At 47.4% G+C, this 18,946-nt stretch overlaps 1 protein-coding gene across 1 annotated transcript in view; it reads right to left on the bottom strand.

The window, feature by feature from the left end:
• Positions 1-18,946, bottom strand: part of Cracr2a (calcium release activated channel regulator 2A) — a 109,328-nt gene that overhangs the window by 44,780 nt on the left and 45,602 nt on the right. The window contains exons 3-5 of the mRNA XM_021164192.2: positions 18,338-18,449; positions 16,953-17,136; positions 14,094-14,240 (exon numbers count right to left, since the gene is read on the bottom strand). Of these exons, the coding sequence (XP_021019851.2) occupies positions 14,094-14,240; positions 16,953-17,136; positions 18,338-18,449 (443 nt within the window). The remainder of the gene's footprint in view (positions 1-14,093; positions 14,241-16,952; positions 17,137-18,337; positions 18,450-18,946) is intronic.

Below are 18,946 nucleotides of genomic sequence, written 5' to 3'. Positions count from 1 at the left end.
CCCCCTCCCCCTCCCCCTCTCTCTTTCTTATGTGGTTTCTGAGAATGGAACTACTCAGGTCCTGGTGTTTTTAAGGCAAGCTCTTCCCCAACAGAGCTACCTTCCAGGCCATGGTAGCAACATTTTCACAACTTTTCTCTGGCCATGCATGGAGAACCTCCCCTCTGGCCCCCACTTCCTATTCTTTCCCCCCTCTTGTAGAAAGAACTCCAGCTTGGCATTGTGGCTCTCAAGAACCATTTTGAAGGTGTAATGCACGCATACACACACACACACACACAATGTCACTTGCAACACTAAACTCCAAGCTGGTAGGCCCACTGTGACCTTCACACTGTGACCTTCATGGATGGGCATGCTACTAACAGAGGAAGCAGCCTCATCTTCAGCTCTAAGAAGTACTGGGAAGATATCTGGACAAACGTAAAGGATAAGAATGTGACTACTCCCCTGAGCCCTCCACCCTTTCACCCTCGTCCCATGTCCACTTGGGACTCCCATCTAAGGCCAGGCTTCCATTATTGTTCCAGGCTTTTCCATGGCCCGGGCACTGTCCTATCTTCTTCTGCAGGGAGTGGGCTTCACCACATGTAAACATTAAGTAAGCAACAGGGATAAACCATTTTGACTGGCATTCTTCCAGCTCTTGAGAAACTAAGTGCTGGACCCAGACAAAAACACTGGCTTGAGATCCATGGCCCCAGACAGCATCTCAGACTCTGAATTCCAGCTCACTGCTCTCCCCAAAGCCAGAAACTTGAAACAATGGCACAGTGGTTTCGGGTTGTGCTCAGCAGAAGGTGCCAGTCTTTCCAGATTTCACAATTCAGGGCTCTCTATGAATCTGCTCAGCATCCAGGGAATGTAAAGGCTCCTCTGGGCAAAGAATAAGACATCTCTTCTTGTAAATGACAGGTATATGAGCTTGTTCCTCTCAGCTAACCCATTGGGACAGAAAGAAAGCCGTGGAGGCAAAATGAGAAGGACACCCCAAGGTCAGGAGTAGATGTGGTTCAAAGGAAGTAAGGTGGAGTCTCTTCGGCCCTAAATTACCTTTACTCTCCTGAAACAGCCCAGATACTGGATAGAAAATGACATCAACTAAAAATTTGGGCAGCAAAATGCAACTACATAAATACCGGAGAACTAATAAAACGGGACGAGAGCAACTTAAAAACTGATTTGGCTCTGCTCTGATTCTAATTAGAGTCATTCGTATAAGCTGTTTACCATCTATGCTTAACAGCCGTGCTGAACATTAATTCTACGGTACCATTAAGTGTGTTATATTAATTTTGCTCTAAGTTTTACTTGATTGAATTAATACTCTTGATGCTTTTCCATGCTCACATGACAGCCTGCTTGTCTGGAATGAACTTATATTACAAACCATTATAAGAGAAATGAAATGAAAGCAGACGTAGTCTCCAATTAGCGTTCAATGCTAGCCCTCATTTGCAAAAGCTGACCCGGCCATGAAGAAGCCTTTGATGGGTACCAGTGATGTTGGACCCATCCAGACTTCTCTGTGGACTCAGGCCTCCTGGGAGAGTCTACAGGCCTCATGACAGCATTACCCTCCTAGGTCAGAACACAGAAAGTCCCAGGGATGGGAACATGAAGGTGCCATTTTCAATAAAGTATCACTAAGCTGCTCAAGAGTCAGAGGACTCTTATTCCAGAACAGGCTTGTCTCCTCAGTGTGACCTTGAGCAAGTGCTCCGATGTCCTCTCAGGTAGCTCCTGCCCTAACACTCTTTCCAGCACTGTCCCGATGGACCAAGGAAAAAGTGAATGCCCAGAGCACCCAGAACAACAATGCCCTAAAAAACACATGGAATTATTTATTGCTGTAACTGGAATCAGGAGATGCACGGTAGAGAGGGGGGAAGTGTTTGCTTTCAAGGATGAAGGGGCTGGGTTTGGAAGAGCTCAGACGCAGCACCGGGAGAGGAAGCAAAGGCTTGCTTGCTAAAAGCTCCCATCAGAGTCTGTCAGAGGCTCTGGCTGGGCATAGCAGGAGCTGCAGAGCTGGGCTGTGTGTACGTGTGGGAGCTCCACAGTAGCTGGGAGTGCAGCGATGACCAGGATACTACAAAAAGATTTGTGCGTGTGTCACGCAGCGGTTTAGCCAGGTATACCACACTCTGCAGTCCAAGTAAAGAGATGGCCTGTGGTGTCTGCTGAGCCTGTGCATCTTTTTCCCCAGGATTGCAAATCCGCTCTTAGCACTCAACACACACACACACTGAGACTTTGAAGTGGTCTCTAAGAGGACTCACCTACCTTTCCAGCCTCTATGGCACCCTGTCTGAACTCCTAGGACACCCTGTGCCTTCATTTATCCATTTTACATGGATTTTTTAAAAGTTGTCCTGATCTAGGTGGGTTTCACTGGGGGATCAGTCTCTGTTAAATTATAAATTCCCAAATTATATTACCCATAATATAATAATATGTTAGCCTCTTGGACTCAAGAGGTTAACACTGAAAACTTGTAAGAAGCCACTTTACAGTCTGGACATCAACTCAGATGCTAACAAACCATAGAGAAGAACACTAGATTCCAGTGACTTGGAGAATTATAGGACTGGAAGCTTTGTCTTTCAAGCTTGTGTTAAAATCCTTGCCATAGGGTGACAGAGATGACTCAGCATTTAAGAGCAGTGCACTAAAATACCAGATGCTTCACAACAGCCTGTTACTCTAGTTCTTGGGGGATCCAGTTTCCCACCTTCTAGGGTTCATGCATGAACGTGACATAAATGTGTGTGCACACATTCATAAATAAAATAATAAATCTTTAAAAGATAACCATTGCTTATATTGACACCAAGTAGGTTAGAACACTTTCTTTGACTGGGGACTGGCTGTCTCTTTTTCTGTGCAATCCTGTCATCTTTGGAATATTCTGAGTCATGAAAATTTGTGTTCCTTTGACTGTGCCCTTTAACACAAAATGCCTCTATAAATTTTAAAACAGCTTCAAGTTCAAGAGGACAACTTGGATCAGGCCACATCTTTCTCTCCCCTCCCACCTTGTTCTGCGTAGAATTTCTTTTGCAAGGCCCCCCGCCCCCAGTTTTCTTTGAACAGACCTCTTCAGGCTACTGGAGCCCCAACCCCAGTGCCCAGTGTATGCGTGAGATTGTGCGGAGTGGAGCTGACTGTTGCCTCTCTTGTTCTCGGTGTGCATATCTATCCACACAGCTGAAAATCCACATTAGCTTTGCTTGGCAGCAGCAGCACAACTGATGGATTTCGTCAGTTAAAACTTCTAAAGTCTGTGTGATGTCTTTTTCTTTAAAGAGAGTGGCATTAACCCGTATCTCTTTAGCCTCTCTCTGCCTCTGTGTTCCGGACATAGGAGAATACCCCCTGTCATCCTGTTAGACTCCATGTTTTATCAGCATTATGTTCCTAGATCCCACTTGGCCATCCAGTGTACTCCATGACCTTCTATGGTTTATTGACATTACAAATTTAGCTTCTGCTCAGAATAGAAGCTAAATTATCCATGGTGCTTGTTTTAATGATTTCGTTTATCTGAGGGTTTTTAAAAAAGAATTAAATTAGTCTCTTTGACAATTTCATGTATGTAATGTGTTCTGATTACTTTCAATGCCTCCCCTGTTAGCTCCCTCCTACCCCTGCCAATCTTTTGTGGGTTCTTTTCTCTCTGTCTCTCTATCTCTCTGTCTGTCTCTGTCTCTCTGTCTAGAGCTCTGTCTCTCTGTGTGTGTGTGTCTGTGTGTGTGTGTGTCTGTGTGTGTGTGTGTGTGTCTGTGTGTGTGTGTGTGTGTATGTGTGTTTCTGTGTGTGTGTGTCTGTGTGTGTTGATTGCTGGGGAACTGAGCCTAGGCTTTTACACATTCTGGCTAAGTACTTTACTATGAAGCTACACCCTAACCTTACAAAAATGTTTTATTTAAGATATGCTAACTTTTTATTTCTTGTCTTACAGTGTTTTAGAATACATTGTAAAAGTGATTAACCTTTTATCTGTAGCCAAAAACATTATTAATTTTTTATAACTTCCGTGAGAAGAAGAATACACATTTCCCCTTTAAGGTACATGATTTTACATTCATTTCTTCATCTTGCTGCTCCATAATTTGAAATGCTCCCTGCCTTTTAAATACTGCTTGCTTTCAATGCATTTTTGCCTGACTAGTGTGTCAAATCTGAAGTGTTTGTCAGCTTTGAAAAGTCTATTTTTTAAAAATCTAATTTTCTTTGTTTCTCTGAAAGTTTCTTCCTGTATCTATTACTGCTGTGTTATTTGGCACATGAAGATTTATATATTTAGAATCTTTGGGGGCTCCTGCATGCACACGTACGTTGTTGTGTATGCACCCCGCTCATGCATGATTTGTTTGTTTGTTTATTTTGAGATGGTCTTGCTCTGTAGCCCAGGCTGGCCCCATGCTTAGAACTATCCTCCTACGTCACCTTCCCAAGAACTGAATTTTCTTTCTGGATGGAATTTTATATTGCTATAAAATAGTCCTTTGTACCTTCTTTTATTTATGCTTCTGAGCTACTAGGAATATGAGGGCTTAACTAGCCAAGTTTCCTTCTGCTAGCCATTCCTAAGACACTCCTGCTGTACCCAACCCCCAGGGATGCCTAATTATCCTCTGCTTTCTGGTGGTAGTGATGTAAGCTACAGGAGGAGGGAGAGACAGGAAGGAGGCAGATAGAGCAGGCAGGGAAGGAGGAAGGAAGGTGTTCTCATTGAGGCAGAAGGACAGGAGTGTGGTGAGGTAGCCGTCCAGAGGCAGCAACAGCCACGAGCACTAACATGTGTCCTCCCTCAAGGCTACTGCGATGGCTGGATAGTGCCGTGGAAGGCACCGCAATCCTTAGGCGAGAGCCCATTTGCTGACACAGCTGTGTTTGCCTTACAGTTCACTAGACCAACAACTAGGAGGTCTAGTTCTGACATTTAAGTTTTCTGGCTTTGGCCAAGTCACATCACACCAGTCATCTCCAAGTTTATGCATCGGAAAAATCAGAATGAAGTTGTTAAGGTTCATCATAATGTTTAATGAGGTTTTTAAAAAGGCCTGTGGAATGATCTAGAACAGGCAGTAGATGCAACGCAGGTAGTAAATTCTAGTTAAATAAAGTCTCTGGGACCGCCATCTTGAGAGTCATTACTCCACGGATTCTTTAAACATCAACCAGGGACAAGTAGAAACTGGAGGGAAACCACACATCAATGTACACTGGGTGAACGAGGACTCGTGGGGGAGGTGATAAGAGATGAGGGGGCTCGGCTGAAAGGGTAAATATGCAGCGTTCACGTTGTCACCTCAGACATTATGGTGCTCGCTAAGCCTTTCTTACAGTACTGCTATGGGAGGAATGACTTAGACTGAAGCTCACTCTGTACCCTAGGGAGTCAGCATCTTAGAACATCAAGTCCAAACCCAAACTGGCACAGAGAGCACAGGCCAGGAGGAAGAGGCCATGTAACATCAAAGAAATCCCATAGTTTCTCCATGGGCTCTGGCTGGCAGTCTCTGTGACCTTAGAATCCTGGCCAGAAAAAAAAGTGAAGGGAACCACCCCTTTCTGCTGGTGGGGAGGGTGGGAGAATTTCCTGGGCCTTGGAAAGACAGATTTTCAACAGGTAAGGGGAAGTCATTGTTACATACTGGTGCTGCGAGGGCAGTGCTGGATCTGCACAAGTGAGTCGTGTGGAAGCCAGGATGGAAATCCCAATTCTAAGTCGGAGGGTAACATATCACCTGAGATGTCTGACTGTGGCAAATATTCCCTCCTGTAAGATTACCACAGGTGGAGTGTGTGTGTGTGTGTGTGTGTGTGTATGTGTGTGTGTGTGAGAGAGAGAGAGAGAGAGAGAGAGAGAGAGAATATGTGTATATGTCTGTGTTTATCTCCCTGTGTGTGAGTGTATGTGCACATGTGTTTCTCTGTGTCTGTGTGTCTGTGTGTGTATGTCTCTGTGTTTGAATGTATATATTTATCTCTGTGTGTGAATGAGTGTATACATGTCTGTGTGTATCACCCTGTGTGAGTGTGTCTATCTGCACGTGTATTTCTCTCTGTATGTCTGTTCATGTATGTCTGTGTGTATGAGTGTGTGTGTTTATGTCTCTGTGTGTATGAATGTGTGGACGTGTGCATGTCTGTGTGAGTGTGTATACATTCATGCAGGTTTCTGTGTCTGTGTGTATAAGCACTTCTCTCTCTCTCTCTCTCTCTCTCTCTCTCTCACTGTGTGTGTGTGTGTGTGTGTATGTGTGTGTGTGATCTTAGGCAAATGAGTGCTAAGGATGGAATCTGTGAGAGGAAAGGAGAAACTCTAACTCTAGAGTAAGCTCTTGGCTGAGGGCTGGCAGATATTTCTAAGATCATTTGCAAAAACTCAAAGGTGAGATGCAGTTAGCAATAACTTACCTTGCCAGCCTCCCGTGGGGGCTGTGAAAATTAATTAACCTTCACAGAGTACTTTGCACCTTGGAGATGACGGTGACACAGGAAGAAAAGCATTGGCACTCGGCACCATGGGGGCTCCCGTTAGCAGTCTGCATAGCCAGGCTCTTGCCGCAGACAAGGCCATGTCAAAACAGGTCAAAATACTGTGTCCCTGTGCTCTCTCTCCTCAGCCTTTACCTAAGGGTGTTAGGGATTTTGAAAGGTCTCTGAAGCCATTTAGTCCAAGAGTAGAGTCTTCTTGGCAAGGGTATATACAAAACCTTCCAAAGACTAAATGAAGGTGTGGCCTTGACCTTGGAGAGAGGACGTAGCAACTCTATATTTTGGACAAGCCTCACCCTGAGCTTGAACCCAGGCAGTCTCAGAACCAGCTCCTGGCCTAGGATGGCTGTCATTCTGTTGTGTCTCTTTGAGACTCGACTTGGTTGGAGCCCCTGGTTTGCAAAGACACCGAGCCCCCTTCACCATCACAGACAGAGCAGAAACTCCGGTAGAGTGTGCACAGACTGCAAGACGGCTCAGCGGGTAAAAGCACTTGACTCACAAGTCTGATTGACCTGAGTTCAATCCTGTGAGCCTGCAGTGGAAACCGAAAGCCAGTTCCTGGAAGCTGCCGTCACAAACACCCCGAGGCACACAGTTTCTCTCTCACACATACAATAAATAAAAATAAAAAGAATTTAAAACATTTTTAAAAAGAGCTCTTGTCTCTAGCTGCATATGTATCGAAAGATGGCCTAGTCGGCCATCAATGGAAAGAGAGGCCCATTGGACTTGCAAACTTTATATGCCCCAATATAGGGGAATGCCAGGGCCAAAAGAATGGGAATGGGTGGGTAGGGAAGTGGGGGGCGCTATGGGGGACTTTTGGGATAGCATTGGAAATGTAATTGAGGAAAATATGTAATAAAAATATCAAAAATTAAAAAAAAAAGAAATAAATTTAATATGACATGAAAAAAAAAAAGAGCTCATGTATTTCCAACCCAAATGTTTTTGCTTATCCATGAAGAAAACGACTCAGATGGATCGTTTGATGAATACGATCCATCAAACGTCACGTTTGATCGTGACAGATGAATAGAAGAATCCAGGCTTTGACTCTGGAGGCCCACGGTTTCCCCACTGCCCACCACCCTGCTATGCTTCCCCCAGGCAGCCTTAGCAGTGAAACTGACCCTATACATTTGCAGCTAAGACTCTCTGCATTCTCAACTCCCTGGAGTCTGGCTTCCGGGAAGTGCAGGCAAGGAGTGCGGGGTGGCGAACAACTGCATTACAGGGCACTTGGTGGACAAAGGTGCAAGGGCTTAATGCCCTTCCCCATATAGCCCGCAATGCACTCTCCACCCCATCCTCACCACAGCGTGAGGATCTTCAGCTGGAGAACTCTCAAGGAAAACATAAAAGCAAGCAGATCCTGCGGCAGCCAGCTTTGTGACTGGAGACTCACCACTGCCCCCTACTGTTTTGGTTTGGTAACTGCAGACTTTGGGCTGCAAACAAAAAACCTAGTTAAGGTTTGGTTTTTTTGTTTTTTTTTCATGGCCCTTTGAGGTTGGTCTCTCTGCGTGCATTAGAGTATAGATGAACGGTAGGAACTGTAAGAGTATAGAAAGTTCTGTGAAGGAGTGAGATTTATAATGCACTTCAAGATAGATGGATCCTTAACTGGCTGACTCTGCTACCTGTATAAACCACCCTGGTGGCATTCTTTCATCCCCAAGGGTAAACCACTTTTCACAGGTCAGGTTTACAAATTGTGGTTGTGGTCAGCACAGAGCGGAAGCACTTTGCTCACCAGGAAATGCCAACCATGTGTCTCTGCCTCAGATCACATGATGCCCATAAAACTCCTGCCTTTGATTAACCTGGGCATCACCAAGAATCCCCTGCCTCGACCTACGCACATGACCAAAGCTGCAGATTAGAAGGGCAGCCTGGAATACAGCTTTTGTGGGCTAACAAAAAGAAACTAGCAGTCTCCGAGGGGCATGGAATGATGAGGCTATCCCGAACTGTATGGATTCAGACGGATCTTTTTTGGCACGTGCGTGTGTGTGTGTGCGCGCATGCATGCGTGCGTGCGTGTGTTGGCTTCTGTGGACACCTTCTGCAAGAACAAACTGGAGTAGCATGTCTCAGAGTGTGGTCTGCAGCCTATCTGTTTCACAGCCACCTGGAGGCTCTGGCACTCCCAGTCCCAGGCCCATCCCTGAGACCTTCAGAGGGTTATACCCCTGGGGGAGGGGTTTAGGAAGGTTTACACCCCCTGGGGAGGGGGTTGGGAAGGTTTATTCCCCTGGGGGAGGAGTTTGGGAAGGTTTACACCCCTGGGGGAGGAGTTTGGGACAGTTTACAACCCCTAAGGGAGGGGTTTAAGACTTGTGGTTCGCTATGCTCTCTGATTCCAACACAAGCCATCATTTGACAGCCACCAGCTGAGACCCTCCAGAAGGCAGGGAGCACCTGCGGCATGCAAGGGACACCTGCCATGTACAAAACACTTTGTTATTCTGTTTGGAGTCAAGGCCAAGGACATGCTGGCTTCTCTCCCCTGCTAAAGTTTCCCTGTTTCTAGAGCTCCGTGCCAGGGAATATGGTGATCAGAGGATGACTAATGAATGCTCCAGCAGGATGCCTGTCCTACTGTGAAATAAGCTGTCCCTGTCACGTCCCCTTTCTGAAGTCTAAGGAAGACACTCTGGGCAGGAAGGGCTTGGATACTGGCTGTGTGGGGCTTTAATTGAAGGTCCAATGGCACCTAGACACTACCTGTGGCTTTAAATGGGCAAGGTGAGCCTAGGCAGATGAGGAACTGAGGCAGACATGGAGCCCATCAAAGACAAGTGTGATCCTCCATGGACACAGACCAGGAAGCCAGGCCAGTATTTCTAGGCCATGGGACTGTGAGAATGCCTAAGTCAGCTGGCTGGTCCGCCTTGCAGGGCCCTGAGCTTCAGCCTGAAGCTTCAGGCCATTTCCAGGCAAAACATGACATATTTTCACCCCAATTGAAAAAAAAAAAACCAACCATCAAACTCTTACCCACATTCTAGTGAACTGAACCCCTTCGAGGTGGGACCCTGACATCCTTATAATTCACAAGATTGGTCTGAATCCAAGTAATGCTCATGGCTCCATTGTCCCATGCTACTCAGACACTGCCAGCTTCTTTTTGTTTCCAGAAAAAGATGAGAGCTGAGTACCCTTTCCATAGCTAAATCTTCCTAATTCTGGTAGCCGGAAACTCTTCCACACCTCTAACACGTCCTGCTATGCTGTGGGTATGAAATGTGTCCACAGGCTTATGGGTTTGAAACCTTGATTCCTAGATAGCAGCACTGTAGGGCCTTTAGGAGGTGAGGCCTCAGTGGAATGGTGGAAAAGTGAGTCTTGGGTTATCACCTCACTTGTTTTAGCTTTCCCTCTCTGTCTCCCTGTCTCTCTCTCTCTCTGTGTCTGTCTGTCTGCCTCTGTCTCTCTCTCTCTGTCTCTGTCTCTCTCTCTCTTTCTCTCTCTCTGCCCCTCTATACCATGCATGTGAGCTCCCACTTGTGTGTGTGTGCTTTCTGATCTACCGAGATGTGAATAAGCCATCATGCTTCGCCAGAGCCATCCCCAGCCATTCCTTCTTAATGATAGAATGTACATCCTCCAACCATGAGCCAAAATCAGTCCTCCCTCCCTTAAGTCACCAGGCAGGTAACTGATATACCCCTTAGGCTAGCAAGCATAGCTCACATGCATTCTGGGAGGTGCTCATTTGCATGGTGGAGGGAGGGAGGGAGGGAGGGAGGGAGGGAGAGAGAGAGAGAGAGAGAGAGAGAGAGAGAGAGAGAGAGAGAGAGAGAGAGAGAGAGAGAGAGAGAGAGAGAGAGAGAGAGAACACCAAAGCCAAATGAATGTCTGGGAATGTAAGAGGCAGCAGCAGGTGAGGTGCTGTGGAACACCCACATCCCACATTCAGGGAGCGGTTTTCACTGAACACTGGGCAGAAGCCCTGGGTTCTAGCCCAGGCTCTTGCATTTGGCTTTGTTTCCTGCCTGGCCTTTTGAGACCGAGGCTACTCCCAACTGACATGCAGACACAGTAGAAAGAGATCGATGTTCTCAGACATGTCCCCTCCTATTTCATCTATATCCATGGCAACAAGGGGAGGCAAACCCCAGCTCTTTCTGACAACACCCCAGCACACTCTGGGGTTGGTCTGAGATGTCAACATGTCATGTTTTCCCAACCATCTCCTCTTTTAGGGGCATCCTCTCCCTCTAATAACCTGGGAATGGACATGAGGAGGCAAGGGCTTTCCCCACTTACTGTAGCAAAGCTGTAGCCCAAGGTTTCCAGTCCAGCTGGGGAACTGAGAACAGGGAGTGTGTGCCTCAGCCAACCAAAGGAAGATCACACTCACTCCCCTGTGCCTCAGCAAACCAAAGGAAGACCACGCTCACACTCCCCTGTACCTCAGCCAATCAGAGGAAGACCATGCTCACACTCCCCTGGGAGTCAACTCTGGGTCCCATGAGAGGAAGACGCAAGCTGTGTAGCTGCAAAGAGAAGCAGCAGAAATTGTCTATGCCTGTGGCCACACTGCCCAGAGCTCCAGTGGGGGCATCCAGAGCAGGACTGGGCATATTTCTTCTGAATCTGCCTAGTCAGAGTGACCATGCCCCCACTCCTCAAAGATGGTGACTAACTCAGAGCCTGGCACAGAGGAGGTCCTAATTAAATGGTACCCAGTGGTAACACACAGTGGTCACACAGCAGCAGCCGTGACTTATTTCTGTCACTTCCAGCCTCTGTGACAGGCGATCATTTTAGATGTGATTGAAATGTCACACCTGCAGGACTCTGGCAGAGCTGGAGACTTTCTGGCAGCTCAGCAGGACACAACATTCCCAGAATGCTCTGTTTCCAACCTCCATTCTAAAGCCTTTCCCTCTGAGTCTATTCCTTCCCTGCAGCTGGGATGCATCCTCCCCTAACGAACTTGAAGCCTTGCCTTGTGTGTTATTTGCAGAGAGACCATTTAAGGGCTCAACACCCCATTTCCAGTTTCTCATTTGCTTTCTGAGCTGCCAAGGTTATGGAGCACACGGTACCTTACAGACCATCTGGCCCACTGACAAGGCATGACCAAATTTTTTAATAGAATAGATGAGACTTTTATAAGCCTCTAATAGAAAATCTCATTGTCCCATGAAACATAAGCAGGAGCTAGCTTATAAAACTTAGCCTTCAGTTGTATGTATAAATAAGTGTGTAAAGACTGCAAAAAAAAAAAATACATTTCTTCTTTCTGGTAGAAAATCCGAATTTTTTTTCACACTCACAAAGGGTTTGAAAGAAACACTCTCCCCATTCACATATGTTGTCAACAAAAAGTTCATGCACAGAGAGGGAAAGCAAGTAGCGTATAGTCACACAGCTTGTACATGGCCAGAGAGTAAGAACTGTAGTGCTTCCTCTTTCCCTAGTGAGTGTTCTACTCCCTACTCCCTGCAACTCCCTGGTTCTGCAGCCAGAGGGTCAGTTCCCCGGGATGAGACTGGCAGAGAGCACACAGCACCACCCTGTTGGAGCTGGCCATGATCAGTCTCAGCCAGCAGGACTATGGTCAGAGGAGGACCAAGGAGGGAGGGGATGGTTCTGAACATACGGCCAAGAGTGGCCTTGACTCTCATGTCAAGAATGTTAAACATAATGACTAAACTAGGGTCTGAGTACTTCCTGTGGCCACTCTCAGATGGATGTGAGGCTATGAAGCTCCGCAGTATGGCAGGGATTGCTTTCTTGGCTAACAGAAGCTTGTGTCTGTGAGCACAAGCCAGGCAGGCCAACGGCCTCTCCATTCAGGTAGCAATTCTCCTTAGGGAACAGAGAGACCACCTTCCTGGGAGAAGCTGACAGTCTTTGCTGTGGCTCCACCCAGCAAAGCCATCAATGTTGAGGACAGGGGGATACTAGTCCTTATCCCTCACTTTCCAGACGTGAAAACAGAGGGTCAAAGAGGCCAAGAGAGACTTGAGCAAGGTAACACCCAGATATCCTGATTCCCAGCCCCAACTTCTGAGGTTTATACACAGTGCTCACAGCACGGCATCGAGATGCAGGCTCAGGATGCCACATCTGGAATACACTTGACCTTCTCCTCTAGCCTGACAAACTCCCAAATTGATCAATAGGGTGTTTTTGTTTTTGTTTTTGTTTTTTTGACATTTCATGGTGTTTAGACACAAGTGTGATCCCACTGGCACAACCATCTCTGTGAAATGAATGCTGTACCACACCCCTTACAGATAATGGAAGCTGAGATTCAGAGATGTTCAGCAACTTGGTATATGTTGCACAGCTAGTTAACACATGACAGAACCAAGATCCAAGCTGCTTTCTGTCTGATTCCAAGTCTCCTTCCCATTTATTCCTTCCTTCATGCCTGTGGGCTGCCCTAAAATGCTATTAACAATCTTCTAGCCACTGGGTATCCTTCTGCACAACTTACACTCAATGAAGCAGACAGAGTTCTAATGCTTTCCCCTAATACCTAGCTCTCCCCTTGGCGGTTATTTTGAAAGTTAGCTTGGGAAGGCACAAGATAATAAAGGTGTGGCATAGTAGGTAGACTCCACTCTACCCAGCAGCACACATGCAATGAGGGGCCCATGGACTTGTAACTCTGACAAGAAGCATGTCACTGGACAGGTACTCTGCAGAACTGCCCAGAAAGAAAGCCAGCTCACTGGGGAGTCACAGAGAATGTGAGCCAGTCTAGGCCTGAACAAGAGCACACAGCGGGCATGAGGTGTTTTATGAGGATACACTCCTGGTCTGACTGCTCTGCCTTGGGTTTCAGCCTCCACTTAGGGTGACTGACCACCCTTTGTTACCCCATAGACAAGTCCACATTCCCAAATACCAGCTCACTGTGTAAATGCATGTGAGATGGCCAGGATGAGCCAGGGCAGCATCCTAAGCACAGGCTAGTTCTCCGGAGGGGCTCCACAGGCTGCTTCTGATCTGATCCATTTGCCTGTGTGGATATTGGTTCAGATTGGCAGCAGTTCCTCAGAGATCTTGGCCCTGTCTTCTGACACACCATGGTGACAAAGAGGCTACTGAGATGGGAGGATAGCCCTTGCAGATATACTGCTTCCGCAAAGCAAGGGATGCTGGGAGCTGGGAGAAGCCCGTCATGCTATGGCTTTACTGCATACAGGCAGGTGGGCTGTTTGTTCTCCCTTCCTGTCCAGGCTCTGGGTTAGCTACCTCTGAATCATGTCTCTGACACTTACAAGCTATGTATTCTCGGGCATGTTACTTTCTGAACCTTATTTGTCATCTGTAAATGTGGGTAATATTTGAGAGTCCCCACCAAACAAACTAACATACATACATACATACATACATTCATACATACATACATACATACATAGTATTCAGAATAGCTTCTAGCAGACAGAGGATGCTTAATAAGGATGCGCTGTGACTGAAAAGCAGGTATGCCATGCTGGGCATAGCACTCTGACCCGCTTTGGGACATAGTGTCAAAGAAGCATACTATAGTGAGCCTATGGAAAAGACAGGAGAGTGCACAGCCCACGCAGGTGGACACGGGCACCTACTTTCTGAGGGCACATTCCAGTTCATTCTTCTGCTCATGGGCTTCTTGGAGCTGAGCGAAGATTGTGGTGAGGAGGTCTTCGAAGTTGGACAGCAGGTGGGGCTCATCCTTCCTCAGCTGCAGCCACAGCTGCCTGACGTCACTTTCACTGTGAGGAAAGGAGAAACATTAGCGGGGAATGGGTAAGTGAGGCTCCTGGGGAAGACATGGGGGTTCCAGACGGGTCAGCAGACAGCTGCAAACGTCATCCTCATCACCTTGGATCGCCGGAGTTTATGATACAGAGTGTGCTTTCTGCATACTGCCTCCCTCCATCCCCACCGTGACCTGGGAGGCAGACGCAGCGTGCCAGAACCATTCCCTGGTGCAATGCCAGAGTGGGGGCCCAGCAACCTGACTCCTCTGCTGGTCTCTCATTCTGCTGCTTCCTTCCTCTGTGATGCTCCTATTGGACTTGCTGCATTGAGCACGCCTGGCAATGCACTTGCCAGCATCTCAATGCTGCGAGGAGGATGGAGACGCTTGGGTAGAGCCAACACCAAGATGCTGGAGAGAGATGGTCGCCCCTGGGAAGGATAACCTCACTGTGGAGAGTTAGACATGCTGTTTTATGGATGCGCCTGTCGCTGCTGTGAAGGGAGGCAAATATGCAGCAGCACCCCCCTGGGGCCTGGTGGCACTGGGAGGACTGGCAGGGGAAAGGGCAAGTCTGAAGGACATGGAGACACAGACAGTGGCAAGCCAGACTCAGAGGTGTGCAGGTACAGAGTGACAGGTCAGGAGAATCACTCAGAAACAGGCATGTGGGGGTGAACCCACGGCTGCAGGAGCAGCAGAGAGACGAGCCATGATGACCCTTGCCACCGAGGGAAGAACGTGGAGAGGCACACTCGAACATCTACAGCCATGATTGAAGTACGTGAAATACAAATCTGACTCATCCCCCGCTAACTCCTGCAGCCAATATGACCAGAGGGCAGAGCCAGGAGCTCCCCGGATAAAGGAGAAAATTCTTCTGGCCATTGAAAATACCGTATTTCAGAAGCTTTGCTCAGAAGTGATGTTGTGTCAGGTCATGCTAATAGTGTCTCGTGGCGTAGACATGACTCTGCATCCAACAGAAGCAACCTCTGCTGGCCGAGGTTTTGCCTCACTTTTCCCCTCTCCTTCCCTCTCTCTTTGTCTCTCTCCTTCTCCTCCATCCTTCCTTTCCACCCTTTCTTGCTTCTAGCCCATTCAAACGTCTACCTATTCACTGAGGCCATCCAATCGATTACCCATCCGCTAATCTATTCATCAGTCCTCCATCCATGCCTTCCTGGCCAGGATGGTCTGAAAACCCTCAGGCAAAATCAATCTTCCTTCCCTTTAGCTGTTTTTATCAGGCCACAGCAACATCAAAGTAACTGAGACGGGTCAAGTCTTTCAACCCTCAGTGAAATGTCATAACTCACTAATTGGCAAAATCATTCCATCAGATCTCCAAGAAAAGCTGTGTGTCTGGATGCTCACTTCTGGAAGCTACCCCTTGTGGGACCCCCAAGCAGTGTAGGTGAGAGAGGCCCAAGGAGGTCATCTCTCTGCTTCAGAAAAACCCACATCCCTCTGTTGAGTAGTAGGCAGCTTGGAAGCCATTTCAACCTGCTGTGTTTCTCTGTGGTTCTGTCATGAACAGGTTCCTCAGGTTACAGGGTGAGCCCACATTAGTGAGGCTGGGAACCTTGCCATCTTCTGTGTTGGCCCTCACATGCTGTTCTAGAAACCAACTTCCAGATGTATTATTTTACCTCAGTACTACACAGGTGTTTGACATGTCCCTCACTGTGACATCCAGTCACTCACCAGAGCACTGAATGACCAAAGACCCCTTCAACAAGGTGGCTGACAGTCCCTGCCATTTCTGACAGTGTCCTGCTCTTGGCAGTGCCCTCTCCATTATCTTCTTGCAGTGTGTGTGTGTGTGTGGGGGGGGGGGCTTCATGGAATCTCTGGCAGTGGTACTTGGCTGAAGTTGAGTCACAAGTATGACTAATGAGCTTCCCCAATGACTGCCTATGTCTCTCCCTTCTCTGTCCTGAGTAATATTCTAGGCCTATTCACAGTTGCCATTTCTGCCCTACTGATGATGGCAACTTTCACTTCCTACCCACTAACATCCACCAGCAGTAGACCCTCTCCTGGGGCTTGGCCTGGCTCCTTCCTGCCCAACAAACTCTTTTGCCAGAAATTCTCACCCATGTTGTGATCAAGGTTCTTTTCTGCTGATCTTGCAGGATCACCTCCAATCATTAAACCATTCCCACTTGTGGTGATTTGGGAAAAAGTGGCCCCCAGAGGCTCCCAGGTTCATTGGGTACTGTTAGGAAGTGTAGCCTTGGAGTAGGTGTGTTGTTTTGTTTTGTTTTGTTTTGTTTTGTTTTGTTTTGTTTTGTTTTGTTTTGTTTTGGAGGAGGTACATGACCAGGGAGTGGGTTTTTAGGTCTCAGAAGCTCAAGCCAGTTCTCTTCCTGTGGATCATGATATAGAACTCTCAGCTCCTTCTCTGGCATCTTGTCTGCCTGCATGCCACCATGTTTCCCTCAATGACAATTACAGACTAAACCTCTGAACTGTAAGCCACCCCAAATTAAATCATTTTCTGTATGTGAATTTCCACGGTTGTGATGTCTCTTCATGGCAATAGAAACCCTATGATGCCATCTTTCATGAACACACATCCAAGCCACCTCCAATGAGGGGCATCCTTTCCAGGGTGAGCCGATCCAAGGTCAGAGATGATGAGAAAGAACAGCAGGAAGTGAGGACAGTGGAGAGCATGGGAGACAGTGAGTAGGGAAGTATGGTGCTCAGTGTGACTTACTCTTCCAGAACTTTCTGGGCTCCAAGTCTGTCCATCAGCATCTGAAATTGTGCTTCTTCATCATGGTCCATGTCTCCCACATCCTCCTCCCCTCTAGACTGATACACTTTCTCCTCTGGGAGCTGGGCCACCTGCTGGTCAGCTTCTTCCTCTCCTTGGATATTTTGACTGAAGAAGAAGTGACCTAGGAGAGTAGAGAGCAAGAACATAAATCAGACATCCTCAGCCCAGGGAGGACTTGGCTTCCACTGTCTCAGGGACTCATTCGAGGTTTGCCCTAGAGAAGCAAGAGGGGATCCCTCGATAGCAAAGATCTGTGGACACTGATTCTGGGTTGTGTTCTTTGGTCGCCCACTTGCACTCTGATAGAGACGTCAGAGTCTGGAGACAGTGACTGGGGAGTAAACTGGCTCCTTAGTGGATCTCTGAAATGGATGTAGAACATGTGTCCTTGGAGGCTGTAGCTCAGTGGTAGAGCATTTGCCTAGCGGAGCCCTAGGTTCAATCTCCATTACTATTATCAAGTAATAATAATAATAATAATAGGAAGGAGAAGAAGAAGAAGAACGAAAAGAGGAGGAGGAAGAGGAGGAGGAGGAGGCTGTCCTTTTTGCTTCTGTGATAAGCAGTAAGGTCGTTCCCTCCAACATTTGCCAGCAGTTCGCCTTGGCATCTCCACTAAGAGCACCACCTCATACATACTGGCAACTTTCTCTATATTCACACTGGCTGGCAAGGCAGCAAACTGTCCTATCCCCTTACATCAATAGTAAGTTCCAGGAAAGGGTCAGGAAAGACATCTGATATGTTTAAGAAAATCACACCACCCTTTGCAGGCGGCAGATAAACGGGGAAATTAGCCTACTGGTTCACCTCATCTGAGGGTAGAATCTGTATTCTTTAGTTCTCTTTCCTGCTTGTGACCTTAAGAATGACAGTGCTATTTAAATCTAGAAGCTTCTCTGATATCTGCTGCCTCTAAATGCAAAAGACTCTAAACTCAAAATGCTCAGCCAGACTTAGGCTGGGCTATCCAGTTAGCACAACATTTTTTTTTCTTATTGTCTCTCAAAGCAGGAAAGGGGCTTAAATCCTGACACAGTTTCCTGCTGGTGCCAAACCTGCTGGAGCTGTCTGAGCTCCCATATGGGAGTCCTAGCAGTGACAGTCCATGGGCACAGAGGATGCCATGGTATGAACAGTCAAGGTGGGCACATGAGAAGAGCCCAATAATCTACTCCCCCTTAGCCCCGGGCTCTTCACCCACAAAGGAAGAGCAGAAAAGCCCTGGAGACAATTCAAACGTGCTGAGGGGACAGGAAACCACCTTACACAGCTGCAGGGAGGCTCCCAGCCCTGGGTCCCCAGCACCCACCAGAACTTACTAAATCCAGTGGTGAACTCTTCTGGGGTCAGAAAGCCATTGCCATCAGCATCCAGGGCGTCAAACACATCTTCCAATTCTTCTAGACTTAGGGGCAACTCCTGATGCAGCCTCTGAAAGCAATCCAGAGACAGCATCTGTCCACATGTTGATGGTCATGGGGGTCTAGAGCTTGGAGTGACCTCTTCCTCACCCTATTAGTGCAGAAATCCTTTGTTGGGTGCCAACTAATGCATCCAACAACGTTCTATGTGATTTGTAAAGAACCATATGCATGTGTGTATCTATTAGCATTTAATTCTCATAATACCCCTCTGAGGTAGATACGACTATTCCTATTTTTAAAATGAAGTTTAAAGGTAAATTGCCAGTCCCAGGGTCATATACTTCAAAATGTCAAACCCAGCTCTGACTTCAAAGCAAGCACCCTTAGCGCTGTCAAGGACCAGTGCTATCTAGGACTGACTTGCTCTAGGTAAATGCCTAGCGGATGCAGTGTTCTGAAGTTACGTGAGGCCACAGGTGAGAAGGGCTCAGACACAAAACCTGGCATCTGGAAACCACTCAACCAAAGCAGGAGGGTGGGTAGAGCCTGGTGGTACAGGCCTGG

The sequence above is a fragment of the Mus caroli genome, chromosome 6, assembly GCF_900094665.2.
Source record: "Mus caroli chromosome 6, CAROLI_EIJ_v1.1, whole genome shotgun sequence".
Lineage (NCBI taxonomy): Eukaryota > Metazoa > Chordata > Mammalia > Rodentia > Muridae > Mus > Mus caroli.
This window is presented reverse-complemented; position numbering and strand designations above follow the sequence as displayed.